At 43.2% G+C, this 25,756-nt stretch overlaps 1 protein-coding gene across 4 annotated transcripts in view; it reads left to right on the top strand.

The window, feature by feature from the left end:
• Positions 1–1,033: 1,033 nt before the first annotated feature.
• Positions 1,034–25,756, top strand: part of PHKA2 (phosphorylase kinase regulatory subunit alpha 2) — a 55,470-nt gene continuing 30,747 nt past the window's right edge. For 3 of the 4 annotated variants that reach the window (XR_014525794.1, XM_083501822.1, XM_083501820.1), the window contains exons 1-15: positions 1,087–1,594; positions 6,133–6,327; positions 13,481–13,639; positions 15,047–15,094; positions 16,304–16,472; positions 17,493–17,575; positions 18,237–18,317; positions 19,407–19,505; positions 19,961–20,107; positions 20,285–20,338; positions 20,978–21,100; positions 21,899–21,994; positions 22,216–22,323; positions 22,703–22,781; positions 25,105–25,239. Coding sequence is in view for 3 of the 4 variants with exons in the window: in XM_083501822.1 (XP_083357948.1) it covers positions 6,250–6,327; positions 13,481–13,639; positions 15,047–15,094; positions 16,304–16,472; positions 17,493–17,575; positions 18,237–18,317; positions 19,407–19,505; positions 19,961–20,107; positions 20,285–20,338; positions 20,978–21,100; positions 21,899–21,994; positions 22,216–22,323; positions 22,703–22,781; positions 25,105–25,239 (1,459 nt within the window). In the remaining variant the exon portion in view is untranslated. Of the gene's footprint in view, positions 1,595–6,132; positions 6,328–13,480; positions 13,640–15,046; positions 15,095–16,303; positions 16,473–17,492; positions 17,576–18,236; positions 18,318–19,406; positions 19,506–19,960; positions 20,108–20,284; positions 20,339–20,977; positions 21,101–21,898; positions 21,995–22,215; positions 22,324–22,702; positions 22,782–25,104; positions 25,240–25,756 lie in introns of all 4 variants that reach the window. The other variant, XM_083501821.1, reaches the window with a different exon arrangement.

Raw genomic sequence — 25,756 nt, 5'->3', positions numbered from 1 at the left:
ACCCTTTACCTGTATTTAAATTGTACAATTTGGAAGTAACATTGAGAATTGCTCTGGAAGTAAACTACTTGTTGCACAGGTGGTGTCATCAGGAAAGGTTCTGCTGAAGACAATTAGGATTCCGCATGACGTTAACAGATTGGAGAACTAAGCCCCAACCAACACAATGAATTTCAATAGGGGCAATGTAAGGTTCTACATTTAGGAAGGAAGAACCAGATGTGCAAATCTAAGATGGGGAGGGGACACCTGTGAAAAGAATCCAGGGGTCTTGGTGGACTACGAGCTTAACATGAGTATAAGGCAATGCAGCAGCAAAAAAGGCTAATGCTCTTCTAGGCTGCATCAACAGAAGCGTAGTGTCATGATCAAGGGAAGTCATAGCATCACTCTATTCTGCCCTGTGTCCAGCTCTGGGCAACACAATTTAAGAAGGATATTGGCAAGCAGGAATGTGCAGAGGAGGGGGACCAAGATGATTAAGGGTCTTGAAAATAAGCCTTACGAAGAACAGTTTGGGTGTGTTTAGCCTGTGAAATAGGAGGCTGAGAGATATGATAGCCATCTTCAAATATCTAGGGGCTGCCATATGGAAGATGGAACAAGCTTGTTTTCTGGAGGGTAGAACCCGAAGCAGTGGGTTCAAGTTACAAGAAAGGAGATTGACGGAACATCAGTTAAGAGCTTCGACGGTGGAACTGTCTCCCTTCGGAGGTTGTGGGGGTTTTTAAGCAGAGGTTGGATAGCTGCCGCTGAGATTCCTGCATTGCAGGGTACTGGATTAGATGACCCTCGAGGTCACTTCCAACTGTACCATTATACGATTTATTAGCAGTCCAGGAACTTCCAATGCAGCAAGGCTGAGCATCTTAGCAGAGCGCGCGCGTAAAAGCTCAGCCCAGCTCTGCCCCGCTCCCTTGCGCAACAGCAAAACAGCTTGCGAGAAAGTCCTGACAGACTTACAAAGAGGCTTCATTTAAAAGCCAAACAGAACGGGCAGAATGCACCCACTGTGTTACATAACACGCAGGCGCAAAATGAAACCCTCCTCCTCCCTCTCGCATTCCCCCCACCTCCTTTTACCGGAAGAGCAATGTAAATATTATTTTTTGCGGCTCACGTCTTTGCTGTCACATATATATATATATCTTCGCAGACCTGCTTGCAATAAGAGGTCTTCGGGATTTCGCCGGCCCCGTAAACAGTCTTAATAAAGAGGAGGAACTATTTCTCGGGCCCGGGCGGCGCGTGCCTGGCTGCAACCTGACCCCGGGAGCTGGCCGCTGCGGGAGCTGCAGGAGCCTCACCCTCGCCGAGGGAGGCGCTCCCGGGGGACTGACGAGGCTCCCGGAAGAAGAGCCGCGTCCCGAAAGCGACCCTGAGCTTCCATTCCGGGGCGGTGGGGTGCCGGGGGGGGGGGCGCGAGGGCGAGAACTCTGCCAGGTCAGGCAAGCGAGCTTAAGCAGCTGGGCAAGGAATGGGGCTTCCCTGCTGAGGGGCGAGAGCTGCGCTCCCGCTCCCTTTTGGAGAGCTCGCAGGAAGAAATAGCACCGCGCCATCCCGGAGAATGAGAATCGGGGGAGATCCTTGGCAGGTAAGGGCATCTCCGTTTGTGGCGCACTTGCATGATGTGCGTTAAGTGAAAGGGGGGTGGGGGCTGCCCGATGCTTTAGAATCGGAGGACGTTGTAGCCCTTCCTCCTAGACTTTCGGTTGTGTAGGCTGCTTAATCTTAGGAAAATGCACCTTTTGTTTTGTCAGTTGTTTTATTTATTTATATACCGCTTGCTTGCAGTAGTTAAACCTCAGTTAAAAGTATTCAAAGAAGCAATAGGAGCCGTTAGAAACGATCAAAACCATCTGTAGTTATTTAAAATTAAAATTAAAAAGAGATTTTAAAAATATCAGCCTCTGTGTGTCTGGATAGGCTTGTCCAAAGAGAAATGTTTTAAGCAAAGTGCCAAAAAGTGAAGGCGCCTGCCTGGTATCAATAGGCGGGGAGTTTCAAAATGTAGGTGCCATTGCACTAAAACTGCAGAAGGATGTGCTGTTTGCAGCACCCACAGATTGAAAAAGTCAGGGGGGCATGTATTGGGTACGGTGGTCTCACGAGTAAACTGTTCTTAAGCCTGTGAGAGCTTTATATACGAATATGGACTTGGCTGGTCACAAATTGGGAACCAGTGCTGATCTCTGATCAGAAGTATTATGTGTTGGCAGGGTCTCACACCTGTCCAGTGGCGTAGCGTGGGGGGTGCCAGGGGTGCCGGCCGCACCGGGCGCAACTTCTGGGGGGGGCGCGAGTCCAGAGGGAAGGGGAACGCCCCTCGCTCAGCCCGCGCATCCCTCGCCCGCCGGCAGCTTCCCCTCCTCGCCTCGCTCAGCGCCGCCGCCGCGGATGCCGCCCAGACCCCCCAGCGCCCAGGGCCATTTCCCGGGGAGCCTCCTCTGGCACATGCCCCGCGCAGGAGGAGGAGGCGGCGGCTCCGGGATGCTCCCTCCCGCCCCGGGAGGCAGAACGCAACGCACAACACACACACACCCTGTCGCCCCCGCGGCAGAGCAAGGCAGCCAGACGCGGAGCAGGGAGAAAGGCTCGGGCTCACCTTGGGGCAGCCTCCGTAGGAGGAGGAGGAGAAGCCGCCGCTGCCGCCGCCTCCGTGCACCCCCAGCAGCGGGAGAGAGGCCGCTGGCCGCCCGGCGGGCCGTGGTTCCTTCCTCCGCCGGGCGCCCAAGGGGAGGGGGCTTCGGCTGCCTCGGCCCGCGGGGGCTCCACAAATAATAAATTTAATAAATTCCTTTTTTTAATAAGATATTTATTAAAGTTTTCAATTTTATACAAAGAGAAAAATGCAAAAAAATAGAAAAAATATATATTAAAAACACATAAAATTCACAACTTATTTTTCAATAACATATTTCCCTGACCTCCTCATACCTCCCCTTCTTGTTTTCTAGTTCAAATTATTTGTTCAGCAAATCCTTATCTCATAGCATTACCGCTAAATAACACCTTATTTTCTATCCAAGTTCTTGAAACTTAAACTTTTACTTTAAAAAACCATTTTTTCATAACCTTTTATACCATTACAGCTAGAAACCACTTAATTTCAATCCAGCATCATTCAACATTCCTTAATATTGCAGTATTTCTGTAAATAGTCCTTAAATTTCTTCCAATCTTCTTCTGCCGACTCTTCTCCCTGGTTGCGGATTCTGCCAGTCATTTCTGCCAATCCCATGCAGTCAATCAACTTCATCTGCCATTCTTCCTGTGTGGGTAAATCTTGCGTCTTCCAATACTTTGCAATGAGTATTCTTGCTGCTGTTGTAGCATACATAAAAAAAGTTCTATCTTTTTTTAACACCAACTGGCCAACCCAGTGGCGTAGCGTGGGGGGTGCAGGGGGGGCCGGCCGCACCGGGCACAACATCTGGGGTTAGGGCAAATCCATGGGTTAGGGGGCGCAAATCCACAGGTTAGGGGGCGCAAATCCATGGGTTAGGGGGCGCAAATTACTTGCCTTGCCCCGGGTGCTGACAACCCACGCTACGCCACTGCACCTGTCAGCACTTGTGCAGCAGCATTCTATACTAAATGCAGCCAAGTGCAAGGGAAGCCCCACGTAGTGTATTATTATTATTTTTTTATTATTAATTAAATTTGTGTGGTGCCCTTCATCTGTAGATCTCAGGGCAGTTCACAGCATAAAAGCACAAAATACATAATAAAAAACAGAACCATAACACACACACACACACACACACACACACACGTGTGTATTGCAGCTATTCGTTCTTGAAGTCACCAGTGCCTTCACTACTGTGGTCTAGCTATTCTGATCTGGGAACAGCCATAACTGTTGTAACAGGTGCAGCTGGTTAAAGGCACGTCTAGTCACTAAGGCTACCTGGGCCTCCAGCAATGTGCTCCTTTAGAGGAAGTTCAACCCTGTCCAGGGCAGGCAATTGAGCAATTTCTCCGACATGGGAACCACTCGCCCACAGCGTCTCCGTTATGTCAGGATTCAGGTTCAGCTTATCTTCCCTCATCCACCCACCGTCTGGGCCCTCGTCCAGGACCCACATGGCCTCCTGATTCAGATGTTATGGAGAAACGAAGCTGAGTGTCATTAGGGTACTGAAGGCATCTTGCCCTGAAACTCCTAATGACTGCTCCCAGCGGCTTCATAACTGCCAGGGGCTGAGAAGCATTCTTTCAATGCCCCTCTCTGGACTCTCTCTCATAGGTAGGACCAGAACCACTGTGGTATAATGCCCTCAATTCCCATTCCATGGAGCTTGTCCAGGAGGGTACTATGGTAGGTGGTATCTAAAGCCATGGAGAGATCAAGAAGCCGGAGCAAGGTTGCACTCCCCTTGTCCAGCTTGCTGTGAAGGTCATCCAAGGACAGTTGTTCAAGGATAGAGGACATTGTTTATGTTCTAAAGAAGACAATTCCAAAGAGCAGCCCTCATTTATAATAAAAAGCATCTAGCAACTTTCAGATACAAGCAGTTGAGGAGGACACCTGCTTTTAAAAAAGTAAAATAGTTATGCTAAAGTAATACCACAAATAGCAAGACACTGCAATACTCCAAGGCCTTTTTTTTTTTTTTTTTGCTAGCGTAGTCAAACTATCATTTTTGTACCCTCCCTTCTGTTTGTTTTCTGTTCTCAGCAGTGTAACACTGTCATGTTACATCAATGGTGCATCAAATGAGAAAAGTTGACCTGGTTACCATTGGTGTACCCGGGTGGCAGTGGGGGCAAATGCCCCCCTAAATCAAGTAAATAAAAATACTTAACTGACCAATTGCATCATTAATAACTCAGTTCTGCCCCCCCTTACATAAGGATTGCCCTTTAAAATAAATCCTGGCTATGCCCATGCTGGTTACTATTTTTATTTTCATTTTTAATTTCCCTGGCACTACTATTGTGCTTCACATTACTTAACCAGAACTAAATGCTCCCCCGCTCCCCGCAAATTACTGGCCACTATTGCTAATTTAGGCTGCAGTCCTATGCTTACGCTTACTTACTAACTCAACGTAAGCCCCTTTGAACTCAGTGTAAATGCATTGGGCAAAATGGGCAGACAGTCGCTCCCTCCAGGGCATTTCCTTCTCCGAGTTAGACAACTCTGGGATTTGGACACCTTGGACTTAGCTTGCATGTATGGCAAGGTCCTTCCTGAAGCCACATTTTGTTGTGCTGATTTCAAGATCCATTTATTGGGGTTGAGAAATAGAGATAGTGGTAGTTACAGGGGGGACTTCCATAGATTTAAATGCTTTGGAAACTGTTAATTTGAAAGAATGCAGCAGCATTTCTGCAGATTTGGTTGAATGCTTGATTCGGCAAGTTTGCTCCTAGTTTGGGACGCAGGTGGCGCTGTGGTCTAAACCACTGAGCCTCTTGGGCTTGCTGATTGGAAGGTTGCTGGTTCGAATCCCTGCGACGGGGTGAGCTCCCGTTCCTCTGTCCCAGTTCCTGCCAATCTGGCAGTTTGAAAGCATGCCAGTGCAAGTAGATAAATAGGAACTGCTGTAGCCCGAAGGTAAACAGCATTTCCATGCACTCTGGCACTCGTCATGGTCCTCCATGTGCCAGACGCGGTTTAGTCATGCTGGCTACATGACGCAGAAAACTGTCTGTGGACAAACGCTGGCTGCCTCAGCCTGAAAGCGAGATGAGCGCCGCAACCCCATAGTCACCTTTGACTGGACTTAACTGTCCAGGGGTCTTTTATCTTACCTTTACCTTTTATGTTTCTCAGGGTTTTATGAGGGCAGCTGTTATCCATGTACAATGGTTCTTGGTTTTGTTATATACACAGCTAGATGTCTAACGTGGACATAAGATACTGTTGATGACCTTTAGCACAGAAAATGGAATTGGAATGAGGGTGGAAGCTGGATTGTATGTGCCTATGGAGTATGGATATCATTTCAAGGGTACAGTAATATACTGAACAGCTAATATGAGAAGTAGTGAGTTTGCTTCCATGTAACTGTGTATAGGGTTTCTGCTTCAAGAATATAGTTGAGACGGTGAATTATATGTAGGCAAAAGGGGAAACTCCCTGGCTATTTTGTTGACAACTACTCTGTTTATTTTGGAACACAGATGCCTGCTACCATCAAGACTTACAATTCAGCCTGCTGATGGATGAGTGAGCTATTAGTGCTAAAAGCTGCTAGAAAGACATTGGCGCCTCCAGCCACCCAGCCTTTCTCTTGAAAAATGAGGAGCAGAAGCAACTCTGGAGTCCGTTTAGACGGCTACGCCCGGCTTGTTCAACAGACCATTTTGAGTTATCAGGTCAGTGCCACTACTTACAGGTGAAAGGGTTGTTTCTGTTTTTAACAACCCTCTGTTTTCATATTTATTTTTAGCAATCATTGTTTGCTTGCATTTGCTCTGACCTGTAAGATGTTTGCTTTAGCTAGATGTGAAGAGAATATTTTGGATCACAGATTCATGGAATTGCAGAGTTGGAAGGGATCCCGAGGGTCATTCAGTCCTGCACCCTGCAATGCTGGAATCTCAAGTAGATCATACATGATGGATGGCCAATCCCTGCTTAAAAACCTCCAAAAAAGGAGAGTCCACCACCTCTTGTGGGAGTCTGTGCCACTGTTGAACAGCTCTTACCAGCAGAAAGTTTTTTTCCTGATGTTTAGTTGGAATCTCCTTTCTTGTAACTTGAATACATTGGTTTCCTACCCTCCAGAGCAGAAGAAAATAAGCTTGCTCCATCTTCCATGTGAGAGCCCTTTTGATATTTGAAGATGGCTGTCATATATCCTCTCAGTGTCCTCTTTTCCAGGCTGAACATACCTAAGTCCCTCAATCATAAGGCATGGTTTCCAGACCGTTTATCATCTTGGTCACCCTCCTCTGCAATCATTCAAGCATGTCAATCTCCTTCTCAAATTGTGGTGCCCAGACAGTACTCCGGGTGTGGTCTGACCAAGGCAGAGTGGGACTAAAGTCTAGATGTTTGATTTCCATGGGTACATTATTTCTGGGTGGGTGGCAACAAATAACCAAGAAACATTGGTGAGGCAGTCTGCAAAAGCTCACTTTTATGTGAGTTACCTTCCATAAAGTCCCAAGCATAGACATCATAATGGCCATCTTATTAGATGCCTATGTAATTCTACCGCTCCCTTCCAAAGTTCTTTGAGCAGGCTGAGAAGGCTTTAAATAGTTTTAAAAGACTGGCAGATTCCAGTGATCAGAAGGGCATATTGCCCCCTTTTTAAGGTAATGCAGAATGTGGGCAGAGGTCTCTCTCATTCTCAGGCCTCCACATGTCTATCTCTGGTGACAAAGTCATTGGCTTCTGCTGCTTTGGGATTTTGTTTACCAGCCGAGCTTATATCCTCCCTGTTCCTTCCTATCAAATTTTAGCTGAGTTGAGCAGCTGATAATAAAATGCATGGAGTGTTTTTACCCTTGACAGATGCTTCAAGGGAATTTCCTAGCTCACAGGCTTCCCCCAGAGCTTACTTTCTCCTTCCTAGCTTGTCTGCCACATCTCTGCCTACTCCTCACCTTAGAAGTCTGATACATGGTTAAGATGTTTGGCCTTTTGCAGACTGTGTGGAGTGATGCTTTGCTGTAGTTGCTGCTGCTGTTTTTTTCAGCACATGTAGAGTTTTCTTTAAGATCACCTGTACATCTCTCCAAAGTTTCTGAGTCCTGACATGTCAATCCTCCTCTCCATTTCCAACATTCACGCTGTGAGTGCCAATTCTCATGTAGCTAATACATAACACCCACCCATAAGAAGGCTTGGGGGAACCCCAAGGTTTGCAAGAGTGTAAAGAAATCTTATGGGGGGAACTGAGGGGAATCCCCTAAATAGCCTAATAAGGGCTGAGCTTGCTCAGTGGGCATGAAATATGGAGGTCACATCCATTTAAAGCATTCTTTAACTGTCATGGCTTCCTCCCAGGAATTCTGGGAACAAATTTGTTAAGGTGGCTGTGAGTTGTAGCTCTGTGAGAAATAACCACAGTTCCCAGGATTCTTTGGGGGAATCCATCTTTGTTTAAAGTGGCATAAGACCGCTATAAATGCATGATGTGGATGTGCATAACTGTTGGGAGGAAAACCAAGGAGAGGACTGGAATAGAATCCTGAACAGTAGAACTTGATCCAGTGAAACATTTTGCTGCAGGTCCCATGTGGATTATTCCATTTTATTCTTATTTTAACAAAATTTATATGCCGCTTACTCAAATAAAGAACCTCAAAGTGGTTTACAAAAGACAGTAAAATATTCATTAAAAATACCAATAAAAGTGAACATTAAAAACCAGGGAGTTTATATATAGATATAGTCAGTTATTTTAAAACAGTAATTCTTAAATCACTGTTTAAATTCTTAATATTGCATGCTAAAAGTACATGCTTTGTTAGGCTTTCTGAAGCAAATAAAGTTTTTAGCAATATAGCACAAAACTGGCACCATCGGTTTCCATGTGTAGGTGCCACAGATATCAGTAATACTAACTTGGCTAACAAGTACCTGTGTCTTTTAACCACACATATATTTGTTAAATGTATAATAGTACATTTGTCATGTTTGGATACATTCTGCTACATGGAAATGATACAGGTACAAGAGAATAGTCTCTGTGACTCTTAGGATAGATGGGCCTATAATTGTAGGCATGTGGTTGGCTGCTAGTATTTATTACGTTGTGGCTAAGAAATAAACCATGAGCACTGCAAAAATCTTAGGTAAAGAATAACTGGAGCCATTGGATACATTTGGGCTCCTGGATAAGAATAACAAAATGCTCAAATTCTCCAGTTTGTTGAGCTGAAGGCACCCTATGAGAGAGAGCAGCAGCGTCTTTTGAGGGAGCCTTCAGTTAAAATACTTCAATCTACAGTGATGAGAGCAGGATTTTTTCCATGAGTCACTTTCCAAATATACTTCTCACATAGAAGTGTATGCTGGAGTAGGACAGAATAAAGGGCATAATGCAAATTGCAGACCCTAAAGGTCATTGACAACTTTGACACCAGACTATGTCAGGAGCAGACTCTACAGAAGACAATTAGTATTGTATTTAATATTGTCTGCTGGAATAAGACATCACAACACCAAGCAAACCTCAATAGAAAACTGAAGAAGATGTGCCACAACAAGTCCAGTGCAACTCCAAAAACTGAGTCACATTTTACTTAACTTGAGGGAAACCTTGAAATATAGAATTAGGAAGACTCCACACTGTACGTGCCAGAGATCCACTGTGGTGTGTGTATGTGCATTTATGAAATCCTTCTGAAGTCAATGGAACCTCTTTAGGATGAGACATGGTGGGTACAAATCTATTTTTGAGAGTGGCATCTTTCTTTTCTTCCTCCCATCCTTCTTAAAACTCTTTTCACACAGTAAATGCCTTATTTTCCTACTTTCATCTCTTTAGCCTGTGCGTGCATCCAGTGCAACAGGATTCTAGGAGGGAATGGGCCATCTGTGGGCTCCTCTCTGGTCCCCATCTCAGTCCCATTATGCTGCCTTCATGTATACATAGGTAGTGCGGGAGAAGGAGACAGGACTCCAATTAGTTCTTTTAACTAAACCAAACCATGGCTTAGTGTGAAAGACCAAAATTTCCCGGAGCAAAGATCGTGGCTGCAGTGCTCTTTCCCCAGTTCTGCTGTTGTTCTGCCACCTGTGGCTAAGCTGTTATTTGGCTTAATGTTGTACCTGAACCTGGGCTTGTAGCTTTTGTGGCTCCAAACCAAAAGCTATAATCAAGGTTTGTTATTGGTTTACTGCTTTTGGTTTGCTTGGGGGAGACATACTATGAGCCTGGGTTTGGGTGTAACACAAAGCCAAACCGTGTGGCAGTGGCAGGAGGGCTGGATGAGGAGTGCTGTTGCCACAGTCTTTGCTCTGGGAACCCACAGATATGCTCATTTGCATTAAGACATGGTTTGTGTGTGACCTGGGTTGTGCAAGCAATGTGCCTGCAACACAAGTGGATCACACTCTGCTTGTGTGTGCGTTTTAACCAAACATTCACTGTTTGTCTGTTTGTTTTTAACAAGGCATGCTATCTGCATTCTGATTCTTATGAGAAAACCACACAGTTTTATTTCACCACTGAGATGGCTCTAGCATCACTGCACAGCTACAGTGAATCTGATGTTATGTAAGCTGTCGTGTTTCCCAGAACTGCACTGTGGGCTAGACTCTGATTCCTGCTTAAATGGGTTTCTTAAATTGTTAATTGTTCTAACAAAGACATTAGAGCTGCAGAATGGTTACACCAGTGTAGCTGAGGATCACATTTCTTCTTCTTCTTTGGTATTATGCACATAGTTTGAATCTCATCATACAGAACAAATGTGCAGGTTTCTACAACCTTACAATTCTGCATGTTGTGTATGCTTATCTGCAAGTATGATGGTAGATACACAGCTTTGGTAAACTGTGTTAGTACAGTCTCAGCCAAATCCTCGTCCCAGGTGAATCCCTAATGATTTTACTAAGATTCCCTTGCAACAAAATCTGTTCATGCAGAGTTATTTTCAGTGCCAGAACCACGGCACATTAGTTTTGTGATCACAGTCTGATCATGTAATGGCTGCATTCATTCAGAAGCCAAGAACCTTGGCTTAATAAACTATTCTGTGCATGCATTCTGGTGCATAACTCTTGCTTTGCTCATCACCTCAGCCCTCCCCTGGCATGAGGGGGCAAGTGAGCCAGTGTAGCGTGAAATCGAAACCCAGAATCCTGGTTTGTTTCTGTCCCACCTGCCAAGTCACTGGCCAGGGTTCAATGCTGTTGGCTTATAAATCCTGACTTGTTAGGGACAAACAAACCACAGTCCAACATTTGGATGTCACCCCGAGCTGTTTTATTTACCCGCTCATGCCAGGTGGGGAGTGAGGTGGAAGGAATCAGTATTGTGCACAGTATTATTTGTTAAGCCAAGGTTTCTTGGCTTATCGTTACGTGTGAACATGGCACTGGGTCAGTATGGCATATCGGTAAGTGGAGATTTCTGAGCCAGAGGGCAGCTTTGCGCCCGCCTGCTCCATGCTTGCCACAGTGATAGTGCCTTCTGCCTGCTCTCCTTCATTCCCATTTGCTGCAATTTATGAGACTCCAGTTCCTTATCATAGCTACTGACAGTTGGCATGCACCCAGCAAATAGCATTATCACGATGGCACATAAGGAACTTCCCATCCATCAGTGAGATACTAATGGGACCAGAGACTTACCTTATTTTGGACTTGCCAACTTCACTTAGCAGCTTGAAGGGCCCATCTGTCCAAAATAGAAAATGATTGAACGATAGGACTCTGAACAGTATGAGATCTACAAACCTTGAGAACAACCAGTTGGGTGTTTGTTTTTGGAGTCCTGAGACAGAGTACCGAAAAAGCATCCTGAAAAGATGCAATGCGTCCTTCCAACTTTGCCTTCCAATCTGTGCCTTTTGCACAGGAGTGTGGCAGTACCGATCCTTTGGAACTCCCTCCCTATTGATATCAGGCAGGCACCTCCACTGTATTCCTTTTGGTGCCTGCTGAAGGCATTCTTATATAGACAAGTCTATATGTTAAAACTTCGTATGAGTTTTAATTTGTTTTAGTCTATTGTATTGTGGTTTTACCTTTCCGTATGGTTGTAAATTTTTAGTGATAATTTCATTGATTTATCTTTTCTGTTGAGTTTTCCCCAACAATCAAGCGGTATATACATTTTATGAAATAAACAAATAGAATACAATGATATTTCACCAGTGTACTTACCATGAAGGTTCCTACCTACGTGCTTTAAGCAGGCCAGTGCAGAGATTGTCTTGGCTTGACAGTGTAAAGCTGTCAGGCTCCTGGCAGAGATCCCAGGCCAGCTCAGCCCCCAGAGGCCTGGGGCAAGGCTACCCGTCCCCCCTGCACGTGCCTGGCTCTTAGTACCATGGATGTGAAAACAGGGAGTTGTAGAATACTTCTCTTTGCATTCACAACTTCATGCTATTGCAGGCAGTGGAAACCAGCAGTGCAAAAGCACAGAGTGACTTCTAAGCTCAGTTCCTTTCTCACCACACCCTTCTCACTTTTTACCCCTTGTCCCTCTGGCACCAAGACATAATTTGGGTAGTATGATTAGTTATGAGTCGGTGTCTTCCACAAGCACATGGACAGTCTTTATGTTTACGTGCTATTTATTTATTTTTGTATCTTACAGCACAGCCCTAACCATGTCTTACTCAGATGTAAACCCTATTGAATTCTGTGGGGCTTACTCCCAGGTGTGTGGGGCTGGGATTAAAGCCTTAGATGATTCATTACCACGCAAGAGCAAATTCCAATTCCAAATCCAATTCCAAAATAAGTTGTGCAAACATTTAAAATGTAAGAAATGTTTTTAAATGCCATGGTTTTGCCCCAGGTAAGCAAACCCCCCTAACCCCTTAATTTATACTGTATTTTACTAAGACTTTATTCCCTCAAAAGTTTAATAATTAATAGGTTTAGGGATAAAAATAGTCCACACACAACCCAGCTCTCCCTGTGACCTTGAAGCATAAGGACAGTTGATAACAGCCGTTGTGGCTCTGTAATATTTCACAACGTTTCAAAACCTAAAGATCATTCTCTGTTCCTGTGCACAGTCAGTTCCCCAGAAACCTCCTCCTTAGAATGTTCCATTACTCCTCTGGCTCTGAGCCCAGAATGAAGCTGCTAAAACACACACCCTCCTTCTTTTTCTTCCCATAGCACAGAAATGAGTGCTGTAATTGACCTACGTCTAACATGCAATATTAGACAAAAGTACAGGTTCCATACAGACATGTGAACCTGTGTGTGTGTGTGTGTGTGTGTTTGCGTTTGCACCCCCTTTAAAAAACCCCTGAATGTAGCTTCCAATACTGCAAATTTCAGTGTAGAAGCGGCAGGAGTAAAAAGCCTGCTCAGCCAGTATTTCTCTGACCGTTTCTCTTCTCAAAAAGCCACACACACCCCAGCTGATTTTTAGCTTACAGGAAAAAAGATGAGGCTATGTTTCCTTGTGAGGTGAAAAGCAATGGAGGAGTGGTCTTGAGGGGGGCGAGGGGGACATCCCAGATGGAAAAGTTTAAAAGAGTTCCTTTGCTTTGGCCTAGCATATGGCTTCTTCAGGCAGCTGTAGGGGCCTCATTGCTTTGCAATCCAGGCCCAACCATAGTTTTCATTGGACCGCTGGCGATGTAGCGGCCAAATGCAGGAAGAACACCCATGAGAAATGGGTGAATCTACCTCATTCATACTTTCTGAAACAGTACCTGAACCTATGATTCTATGGTTTCCCCAGTGAAATTCGCACTTCTCTGAATTTTGTGGTACAGTTCTCTAGCCAAGTAATGTGTACATAAATGCACACGCTAGGGTAAGGTGTGCTTAGAAGTGCTCAGGCTGTTTAACCCTTAAAAAAAAATATTCTTCTTTCAGAACCCTGTTACAGGACTGCTCTCCGCCAGTACTGAGCAAAAGGATGCTTGGGTACGAGATAATATTTACAGCATTTTGGCTGTGTGGGGCTTGGGGATGGCCTACAGGAAGAATGCAGATCGGGATGAAGATAAAGCCAAAGCATATGAATTGGAGCAGGTATGTCTTTGGATCACTATTTACTTTCTGTTATGATATGTAAAGATGAATATATTTACTTCTCTACAAATGAATAAACATACTGTCATTTTCAGTGCATAGTGAATCCTGCTTAATTTATGGGTGGTGTTAAAAAGTGGAAAGATCAAAGCAATGGATGAGATTTGGGGGAAGCAGCCATTTGATGATTGACTTCATAAATCCATTACCCACGTTTGAAGGACAATTAAGGGTCCCCCTTTGTACAGTACAGTGGTGCCCCGCAAGACGAATGCCTCGCAAGACGGAAAACTCGCTAGACGAAAGAGTTTTCCGTTTTGGAGGTGCTTCGCAAAACAAATCTCCTATGGGCTTGCTTCGCAAGACAAAAATGTATTGCGAGTTCCTGCGGGTTCCCCCCCCCCTTTTTCTAAGCCGCTAAGCCGCTTATCAGCTGATCCGATAAGGCGCTAATCCGTCAATGGGCTTGCTTCGCAAGACGAAAAAACCGCTAGATGAAGAGAATCACAGAACGGATTCTTTTCGTCTTGCGAGGCAGCACTGTAATGATATGTGAGCTTCTATAGCTCCATTCACAGGCTCACCTGAAACAAGCTCAATTTTAGGCCCAATTCCTAACAGGCTCAAATTTTGACATTTTGGGTGCATTTCAAGCTTCATGGAAGCCAGATTTCCTCACAAGTTCCTTCTGATGCCCACTTCTCAAATCTCATCTGACTTTTATAGCAGCAATAGCAATTTCTTTCTTTCTTTCTTTCTTTCTTTCTTTCTTTCTTTCTTTCTTTCTTTCTTTCTCTCTCTCTCTCTCTCTCTCTCTCTCTCTCTCTCTCTCTCTCTCTCTTATTCTTTGCTATGGCCCCAGAAACTCAGGAAATCTTTATGTCTTAGGGGGTGCTGCAAAGCATAATGAATGCTGTTCCTGTTGTTTTTATTGTTACTGCCACCACCACCACCTGGTAAGTTTCAGTGGCAAAAAGGAAGAGGGTGACTGAAATGGCAGAGGGAGCTAATGCTGGGCCTGGTGCAGAGCTAATCATGATCTTAATACAAACCAGAAATATTTGGGATTTGCCTTGTAATTAGCTTGCCAATTTTGAATTGGCAACATTTGCCTGCTGTGTCCCTGAGGAAAACTCTGAGCTTCTATTTATAGCGTAGGAATGATTATTTAAAAAAATTCTTTTGGTTCTGTGACCACCCAATCACTTTAGCCGTGACATAAAGCAATTGCTTATTGTTCTAGCTTGTATCTTTGTCATAAAATCAGGTTACACAGCTGAGCAAATTGTTTTCTTAAATGTATAGGCTAGTTTTGTAAATGTTCTTTTTTTTTTACACGAGCATTTATCATTAGTTATTAAGACCCAAAATAATGTTTGCATGCTTTCTTTAATTATATTCCTGCAGAACGTTGTGAAACTGATGCGGGGACTTCTGCAATGTATGATGAGACAGGTAATGATAAACAGGATGACTTGTGTTCTGTTATTTTCAGTGGCATGACCAGGTTTAATGATAACAATGCAATTTTAGGTGTGGCGAATGGGACACACTGCAGAAGGCAGGTTCAAACAAAGTAGTACTTTCGGCATACTGAAAGTAGTACCTAGCTGCTCCTCTGAAACCATTTCCACTCGTGGGAGGGAAAATGCATTTTGGACTTTGCAAGCTAAAATGAGTCCAACTAAAATGAATTTAAGGGCAGCCTGCCATGAAATGGATCTTACATATAAAACTATTTTAAGTGCATGTTCTATTTATACAGCATACCTCTCTAGTATAAATGAAATAATCCTCCTTCTTGGAAGTGCAGTACGCTAGTGGCCTGAAGGAACAGTGGGACTTATTGTCCCATGCAAATTGCAGATGTGAGAAGACCCCCACTCTCTTTATTGCACCAGAGTGCAAATGACTGAAGACCTTAAACCACCCCCTATGCCTAGGTTCTGGCAAACGTCATCCTCTTCCCACACTGGCTGTTTCTGCAAGAAAAAGTTTGCACTTGAGAGCAAATGGTGTGATTAACATTGTGCATAGTTGGGCGCTTCAAGTGGTTAAAATAAAAAACGCATAGTCTCCCTGTTTCCGTCTCCCTAGCAATTTCACTATAGGTACACATGTGAACTTACTGTACATGATCAGTGATTGAGAGATTGTGTTCAATGTTTTTAATTTGACATTTTTATCCTTGGGCTAGAATCCACGACATTTTAGCCCCAGTGCAGTGTTTTTGGAATACTTTCTTTTTCTTGTGTGGTTGCTGAGAACTGAAAACACTACCTAATTCTTCCAGGCCCAAATATTGGCTAGGATGATGTCCATTTGCATATTTCATTCCTTTATATAAGTCCAATGTTGTATAATGTTGTGTAAAGGATGCCTGATTTCTTTTTAGCGGCTCTGTTTCCCAGTTAGAAGCTTTTATCTGTGTGTCAGTCTTCGAAACAATCTAAGAGGCAGGCCAACGTGACTGGCTGTTTACAGTAAATTTCCACAGCTCTATTCAAGAGACTTCATTGGTTTGTTGAAGAGGAAATAATTTGTTTTAAGAGGCCCACCCCCTTTAAATTATACTGTACCAAAATCTAGACTGAGTCAGAATTATTATTTTGAAAATGTTTATGACTAAAGAACTACTTTCAGAATATTGCTTGTTTTTCTTAGGTAGATAAGGTTGAGAAGTTCAAGCACACACAGAGTACCAAGGACTGCCTGCATGCCAAATATAATACAGCCACTTGTGGTACAGTAGTTGGAGACAATGAGTGGGGACATCTGCAAGTAGATGCAACTTCCCTTTACCTTCTCTTCTTGGCTCAGATGACAGCATCAGGTAAGCTACTGTGGAACTCATTGTTCTTTTCTAACTTAGGACAGTTATAATCAGCAAGCAACATTTCACCCCTCAAAAAAAATCACATTTAGTATCAGACTTGCCTTTTAATGTAGTCCATATGTCTGCTTAGTTACAGATTAGAGTGGACAAGTTGCCTTCCAGATCTCCTGTAGTTGTTTGAATGGCTTGACCTTTTATGGAATGACAATGACTTACTATTGTGTTCCATTTTTATCTGGTTTTGAATCTGAACACTGTAAAATGGTTTTGCTAAGTTGTTCTTGGTTGATTGTTTTGCAAGGGACATCTTTCAACAGGGATGAGGAATCAGTGGCCCTCAAAATGCTGTTGGACTTCAGTTCCCATCAGCCCAATGTAGCATGGCCAATGATTAGGCATGAAGGGGAGTTGTGGTCCAACAACTTCTGGGTGACCACCTCTTCCTTCAGTGAAAGCACCTACTCATTCATGAATCCTTTTAATTTTTGTGCAAGGGTACATGGCAACTCATATTTGCAATGTGTTACCAAGGACACTCATCCTATAGATGACTGACAGACTGCCCACCAACAGATGGTTGTTTCAGTACTTAACAATCTGTACTTTAAATGCTACTTATTGCCGAAGAATTATTTTGCTTTAGTTAAGTGTTTAAATCACAGGCATGATGTATGGCACTCGTGGGAGTCTGAGATTATGGAATAAGGTTATCACTGGAAAAGCCCATCTCCATTTAAGAACTGAGCATGCATTTTATTTTAGACAACACCTTTCACAGAATTAAAAGCTATTTTAAACATTGTCTTGTGCAGTTGGTTACACCTATCATTGTTTAGGCCATTGTTCTATGGGGTGGAGCGAATGGGTCCTCAACCAGCAGTTGTCTAGAGTGTAACACACAATTTACATGCAGAAGTTTTTCTCAGTGCTCTACCAGGAGCATAAGAACCCCCAAATGGAACTATTGACTGGAGTTAAGGTAATATGTATCCCTAATGGTGGCTCTTTCTTATTTAGGATTGCGTATTATATTTACGCTTGATGAAGTTGCCTTTGTACAGAATCTCGTGTTTTACATAGAGGCTGCCTACAAAGTTGCTGTAAGTATGCTGAAGGTCATTTTATTTATTTATTTCAAATAAAATTGAAATAATGTATTGGAACAAACCAGGATCTTAAACTAACTCCCAACCATTGTTTAAGAATGAATGAATGAATGTTTATATGCATCAGCAATCGGCCATAGCAATAAAGCAACAATACAATATACAAAGAATAGAGATAAAAAGTCAATTATATAAAATACATTTTAGGATTTTGAATCAATAGTCAAATAGTGGATCTTATTCTGATTTCCCCAGCTAAAAACCTTGCAACCTTTGCTGTCACCTGCTCATCTTGATCTGCCAAGAGAAAGGACACTGTGGCAGTGGTTTAAGATTCTGACTTTTTCTTTTAGTGGTAACCATAGTTTCCTGGTTTGGCTATAACAGGAAACTATGATTAAGTAATCCAGCAAGTATAAAATTGTGGTGTGCCAAGAATGAAGGATGGAAGAAGGGGTAGAACGAGGAAGGAGTATGCAAGCAAAAGCCTTGGGCATATGTCAGCTTAATGTGTGAACCAAACCCACTGAGTAGTGTTGCTTTAGTTCTTCTCTCTTAGTCACAATAGTGTATGCACAGTCCACATCTACATATGTGTGTCTCTGGATCTGATAAGTTGCTTTTTAATTCTGCTTTCCTCTTTCTTTTGTTTCAGGATTATGGCATGTGGGAACGTGGTGATAAGACGAACCAGGGCATCCCTGAACTGAATGCAAGCTCTGTAGGAATGGCCAAGGTGAGATGGTTGTTGCTTTTGTTTTTGTTTTTTACTGTAAACTAACAATAGTATGCTATAATGATAAATGCAATACTTCTACTCGTTGATTTTTGTGAAACTTACTTCCAGTTCAGTGTTGCAATCCAGGACTATTGCAATAAATAGAAGGTTTGCTATTGATTTCTGATGGGTCTTGATTGTACTTTTCCCAACAGTAAACAGCCACTGTGCTGTTGTTCAATGGATAGAATATTTTGAATTTGAACTAAGAGATGGTAATTCATTTTCCTGATTTAAACACACACACACAGAGCCAGTGTGGTGTAGTGGTTAGAGCTCACCCCATCACGTGGATTCGAACTGCCGACCTTCTGATCGGCAAGCCCAAGAGGCTCAGTGGTTTAGGCTACAGTGCCACTCGTGGACTTTACCTTTAGTGGTTAGAGTGTTGGACTAGGACCTGGGAGGCCAGGGTTCAAGTCCCCTCTCAGCCATGAAGCTCACTCTATGACCTTTGGGCAGTCACTGCCTTTCAGCCCAGCCAACCTCACGGGGTTCTTGTGGGGAGAATCATGTCTGCTACTTTGAGCTCCTTAGAGAAAAGGTGAGCTATAGATTTAAACAGTAAATAGTATCACAATTTCCTGGAGCTGGTGCTGGTATGATGATTTTCTGTGTGATATTCAGCTATATGTACTGAGCTCCTTCAATTCAGCGTAGCTGCTATGGCAAGCTTCCATAACGTGGGAGTGATTTTCAGCCTACACCACCCAAGTAAAGTTAAAAGCAGGCTTAATTCAGTGATCTTGAGAAAATATGCAGCACTTTGAAGCCATTCTTAACTGTTTCTTCTTCCAAGTGAATTTGGTTGGAGCAGGCTATTAAAGTCCCCTGTCAATCTGCAATAGGAAAATATTGCAATCTCTCTTAAGGGATTCTTATGAAGAAAAGTAAGATAAAGATTTTGTGCCATTTGGCTATATGTACATACATACGTACGTGTGTGTGATTGTTTTAATAGTTATTCAATTGCCATCTCATTCATTACCAATACTTGAACTTTTCAATACTTAAAAAGTTACTGAGCACACACATATGTTTCTGAAGGCTGCACTGGAAGCAATTGATGAACTGGACCTTTTTGGAGCTGGAGGAGGACACAAGTCAGTTATTCATGTCCTTCCAGATGAAGTTGAGCATTGTCAGGTAAATCCAATTCTCCTTTCTATCTCAAAGAAAGTACAGCAAATCACCCACCCCCTTATAAGCTCTGACTAGCCCCCTCCCCTAGAAATAGACATCAAATTATGGTTGCACCACCAAATTCAACTGGGTGCTATTTTCAGCTATGGAAGCTGAAGATCTGGGAATACCAGCATTTCATAACTGATGGGAAATTCCTATTAGTTCTCACGGTTTTTCATGATAGCAGCCTAATTCTGTTGCCGGATGTGCCAGCCATTGCTGTATCCTGCCAATGCAGCAAATTCCCCTCCCGTGTGAATTACCATAGTTTATTAGAAAATAGTTTGTAAGATTTTATATCAAAAGTGACCAGGGTGCTCTTTGTTGGTCTGATAAAACACTTTGGCATGAAACTAAATGTTTTTATTTTGTCTTTGTCTTGTCTTTTGCTGGTGCTCTGTGTATATTCCGCTCAGTCTATTCTGTACTCCATGCTGCCAAGGGCTTCCACCTCAAAAGAGATTGATGCTGGACTTTTGTCCATTATTTCTTACCCAGCCTTTGCTGTAGAGGATATGAATGTTGTGAATGCAACGAAAAATGAAATTATCACCAAGCTGCAGGTAAGAGTTTCATTTTGGCTTCTGAACAAATCTTCCGTTCATTTATCTGTAGATGATAAGCTTGGCCATATTTGTTATTAACAGATGAAGAAAGCATGTTCTGTTTGATTAAGAACAAAAGATGCTTATATAAAATATAACAATGCTTTTATACTACAACTAATTTGTTTTTTACAGGGACGGTATGGCTGCTGCCGATTTATTCGAGATGGCTACAAAACACCAAGAGAAGTACTGTTTCTGAAACTGTCACTCATTTTTATTTGCATGCCACTTTTCCATGGTGAACGTCCAATATCAGAATTGTTTTAAAAATAGCAACCCTGGGGGGGGGGGCACCTCATTAGGACTGGAATGTGCAAGGAGATAAGCATAACCCTTTCCATCCCTGCTGTGGTCCCAAGAAAAGTTCCTTTACCTTCCTATTCACACACACAGCAAGGTTGATGTTAGCCCTGGAAGTTATGCTTCCATAGGCATCAGTGAGAGCTTTCCACTCGGGGTTAACTTCAGCTGGCGAAAGATTTTTGTCAGAACTGTAGCATGGGGAGAAAGAGTAAACTGACCACCCTGAGACAGCTGTTCTCATTCTGATTTAATTTTTTTAAGTTGCACATTAATTGTAATCATTCAATTGATATGACATCTAGATTGGCCCTCAGTGCCAAGCTGGTATATCTGTGCTTCTAAGCTAATTTCAGGTTTGGCACAGTCCTTTGAAAAGCTAAGTGCTGTGTGCAACAAAATGGAACAGAGAAGGGAATTCTTCTGCTAGGTGAAACTCCTTGGAGATTTGGCAGAATACAAGCATAATACATTGTGAAATAGCACTGTAATAATAAAGCATGACATGAGCAATTACATTTCTAGGATCCGAATAGATTACACTACGATCCTGCTGAGCTCAAGTTATTTGAGAACATAGAATGTGAGTGGCCTGTATTCTGGACCTATTTCCTAATTGATGGAGTGTTTAATGGAGACAGAATTCAGGTAAGGTACATGATAAGTTGAAACTGTAATAATTATTGTAGCAGGTATTTATGAATCAGCTAAGCTCCAGTAGTTGGGTAGAAGAGGATGGGCAATCTGATCATTCCCCCTACCTGCAGCTCTTGCACTTACCGTGAGGCATCCTAGACATCTCTGTTTAAAGGAATTAATGTCCTTGTGCTGAGAGGACAAGTAATCTCTCCTTAAGATTGTAAGGAGCTGCCACCAAACTGGACTAAATGATGACCTCACTCAGTATAATACAGCTTCATAGGTTCCCTTTCATCAGGCTTATATCATGGCACCAACTATGATATCTATGTGGCCAGAAAGGGAGAGAAAGACTAGAATGTTTCCCCCCCCTCCATTTTCTCCATTTTCTCCAGTTTCACCCCCATTTGCTCCACAGCACTATAAGCTGCGGGGCTGTGCTGCTCTCCTCACACAGTGCTGCCTCGCCTCCCGCCTGCAAGGTCTCCTGCACAGGAGCACTTCACATTAACTCAGTAGCAGTGCCCGTGGCACCAGAGATGGGAGCTCTAAACTCAACCCTGTGGCCTTAACATTGTAGCATCAGGTGCTTCACTTATTGAAGGTGACGAGAGAAGGCCTCGTCTTTGTATGCAAGGGATGTTGGGCTCTTCTTATGTTCTTATGTTCATGGGGTCTCTGACACGGACACTTTTCACAAAGAGGATGTTGCCAGTGTTCCCAGCACCGCATAGGTACTCTTCCAGTTGTTAAAAAAACCAAAACCCATGAGCTTCAGTTCCTTGGTCCTTGTCTTGCACTTTGTAGGTACAAGAGTACAGAGATGCTTTGGAGGGGATACTCATTAGGAAAAAGAACGGGATTCTTCTGATGCCAGAACTATACGCTGTTCCTCCAGATAAGGTAAGACAATGTGGAACATGCCTGGTTTTGTAAATTATCGACCTCTGACACACCATGTGTTTCGCCCAATTATGTATGAATGTTGTGCTGTCCATTTTCTGTAATATATTTTAACCTTTGGGATTGTATTCAGCTTTAGATTTTAACAAGTGCTACACCCTCATAAATCCTCGGTACGTGTGATGTGTGAACCTGTTCGCATTCTTTGTTTCATTTGCTAGGTGAATGAAGAATATGAGAATCCTCACACAGTGGACCGTGTCCCAGCTGGAAAGCTTCCTCATCTGTGGGGCCAGTCATTGTACATTCTCAGCGCCCTCCTAGCAGAGGTAACTATGTTTGACACAGCTTTGACAATTATGACAGGTTGCTTTGACCTTATCGTCCCCTTTTCTAGTTGCATTAGAGATCAGATTTATTTCAGCAGTGGCTGGAAGTAATTTTCAAACTGGAAAATTATTGGAGCCAACTCTGCCCACTTAGACCAGCCTTCTCTTAACTTTGGGACTCCAGCTGTTGTTGCATGCCAACTCCCACCAGTCCTAACCGGTACAGCCAATTGTGAGGGATGTGTGGTCCAACAACATCTTGGTACCCAAGGCTGTCTGAAACCTCAATGGTTTTGCACGATCATGAAGCTTCCTTCTTCTGTGCCATTGCCCAGGAATGCACTCGCTTAAATCTGTATAATTTTCCTCACCTTCGCAGGGATTTCTGGCTACTGGTGAAATCGATCCATTAAACAGAAGGTTTTCAACCGCTTTTAAGCCCGATGTTGTTGTTCAAGGTTGGTGGTTATTGTTATACAATTTTTTACTTAACCCCAGCACAAATTAAAGGAAAAAGGAAATAAAAATGATGTGCTTTTACCTCTCCATCAAGCGGATCTCACACTCATCAGTGTTCTAATACATAAATAAAATAGCAGTGGCAGCCAGTAAGAAAGAAAGAAAGCCAGTAAGAAAGCCAGTAAGAAACTAGGAAAAACTACTGGAGGTCACTGCCTGGGGGAAATTGCTGTCCTTACTTTTCAGTGCTGGTAAGCAGTAGTGAGGGAAGTGGGTGGCGCTGTGGGTTAAACCACAGAGCCTAGGACTTGCTGATCAGAAGGCCGGCAGTTCAAATCCCCGTGATGGGGTGAGCTCCTGTTGCTCGGTCCCTGCTCCTGCCAACCTAGCAGTTCAAAAGCATGTCAGAGTGAAAGTAGATAAATAGGTACCGCTCTGGCAGGAAGGTAAACGGTGTTTCTGTGTGCTGCTCTGGTTCACCAGAAGAGGCTTAGTCATGCTTAGCGGCTTAGTCCACTGACCTGGAAGCTGTACGCTGGCTTCCTCAACCAATAAAGTGAGATGAGCGCCGCAACCCCAGAGTCGGCCACGAATGGACCTAATAGTCAGGGGTCCCTTTACCTTTACCTTTAAGCAGTAGTGAAGATGCTGAGTGTTGCAGCCAGCACTGTGCAAAGCATATGTTGCTGTGTGGATACTTTCTCAGGTTGATGTTGTGCAGTTACCTGTTTTTGTTGGAAGGTCAGCAGTTTCACATTTGAGTTCATCAAGAGCTCTCAGAAGGGTACTATCGAAGCTCAGCTATTTCTTGATTTCTTTAATTTGTCAGGAAACCATCTTTGTTGTGTGCCTTACTACTTTAGCTTCCCTTCTTCAGAATGTCAGTTCAGACATGGCTACCTGCCCTGTGTCTTTTGCAGCGGAAATAGACCTTTGGCTTAATTAAGCAATCTATGGCTCTTTAAACTTTGACTGCAAAGGAAATGTTTAAAGTGCAATATGCAATGTGACACTAGATGGCAATGGTGAGCCTTATGGAAAATTCAATGTATTTTTTAAAATGCTTTGAAAAAAGCATTTTCAGAATATTTTTTACATGTGTAGATTCCACCTCTCTCTTTCTCTGTTACTATGATATGTGTTTTTTGTGTTTTATATTGTAAACCACCCTGTGGTCCTTGGATGAAGGGCAGTAAAATTTATTAAATAACTAATAAAAATAATAAAACTAAAAGCTGCAGGGAATTCATCTCTGCAATCTCCTTGGCACACCTTTTAACTTTCCTGTTGTCTAATGCTCCAGCCACTTCCCTAACTGGTTCCCTGCTTCTGAAGTAGTCAAACGGTATTACTGTATTTTTGTTGTCATTATTGTTGTTGTTGTTTCTTTTAGGGATATGCTTCTGAACTTCTTTACAGTTATTTCTTGTCCTCTTGCATTTTAGTGTCCAAGTTTATTTCCCTTTTTGTTCTTTTCACTTGCGCAAGTCTTCCATTTTCTGAAGGAAACCTTCATTGATTCTGCTTGTTAACTACCATACTTTTCTGTCTATAAGACGCTCCCTTGTATAAGAACCCCCCTCCATTTGGGGGGACTAAATTTTAAGAAAATGAGGGGAGATGGCCCAATGTTGTTGAGCCTCTCCCACGCAGCTGTGGGCAAGAAACACTCCCTAGATCGTTTCCCGTGCGCAGTGGCATCAGGTGAATTTGTGCTCCCCCCCGCCCCAAAGAGCTGGTTGGTGGCTCACAGCTTCTCCCCCCCCCCATGCAGCTGGGGGCAGGAAACACCCCCCAGATTGCTCCCCACTCACTGTGACATCTGGGGAAGCCGCACTTCCACCAACTGAATGGCTGGTGGCGCGGTGCTTCTCCCACACACACCCCGCCATGCTACTATCCGTGTATTGGACAACCCCAGTTTTTTGACGTGATTTTTTAGTCAAAAAAACCTTGTCCAATACACGGGAAAATACAGTAAGTTGCTGTTGTCTTAGGCTCAATGGTAGCTTTCTTGGTCAGTTTGGCATCCATTCTAAGCTGAGCTTCTATTATTGTAGTTTTAGATAAACTCCAGTATGTCCAAACGTGTCTTTTTAATGTTCCCAAGTCTCAGGAAAGGAAACACCCATGTAGGATAGCTATATAACAACTTTCATCCTTCCTTGATTATCTTAGGCAGATAGGTGCAATGAAAAAAAATGTCGCTTATATCCTTCCTGAAGATTTGTGTATCTATAGTATAGTATTTCCAGATGACTTTTTTTTTTGCTTCAGATATTGAAGTTTTGCTCTTTATTATAATTTTTTTCTCTTGTGCAGTAAATGTCATAGCAGAGACAAATGAAATTAAGAAGCTGTTGAAACACCATGGAATCCATGTTCAGAGCATTGCTGACATTAACCCGACCAGAGTTCAGCCAGCACGGATTCTGAGCAATCTGTATGCCAAGCTTGGTAGGTGATGTAACAAAGGGATCGTGAAACCTTATCATTTGCTTACCCATCTTTGCTGCTCAATTCCCATGTCATTTTCTTGTTTGGAATGCAAGTTTAAAATCACATGCCATTCTGAAATTGTGGGGAAGTACAGTGGTACCTCGGGTTACATATGCTTCAGGTTACATATGCTTCAGGTTACAGACTCCACTAACCCAGAAATAGTACCTCGGGTTAAGAACTTTGCTTCAGGATGAGAGCAGAAATCGTGCGGCAGCAGTGGGAGGCCCCATTAGCTAAAGTGGTGCTTCAGGTTAAGAACAGTTTCAGGTTAAGAACGGACTTCCGGAACGAATTAAGTACTTAACCCAAGGTACCACTGTATATGTATATACCTGTTTTAATTCTGAAATGTTAGCACAGTCCTAAGTTATGTAGGTCACCAAAGCAGAACCTCCACATTCTCTGTGACTCATAATGTGCCCCTTATATGCTTTGTTGGAAACTCAGTTTCATTGCCTCCTGAATTTCCTTT

This window comes from Podarcis liolepis, assembly GCF_965112155.1.
Source record: "Podarcis liolepis genome assembly, chromosome: 4".
NCBI classification, from domain to species: domain Eukaryota; kingdom Metazoa; phylum Chordata; class Lepidosauria; order Squamata; family Lacertidae; genus Podarcis; species Podarcis liolepis.
Note: the sequence above shows the minus strand (reverse complement) of the source record. Positions and strands in the feature narration are given on the sequence as shown.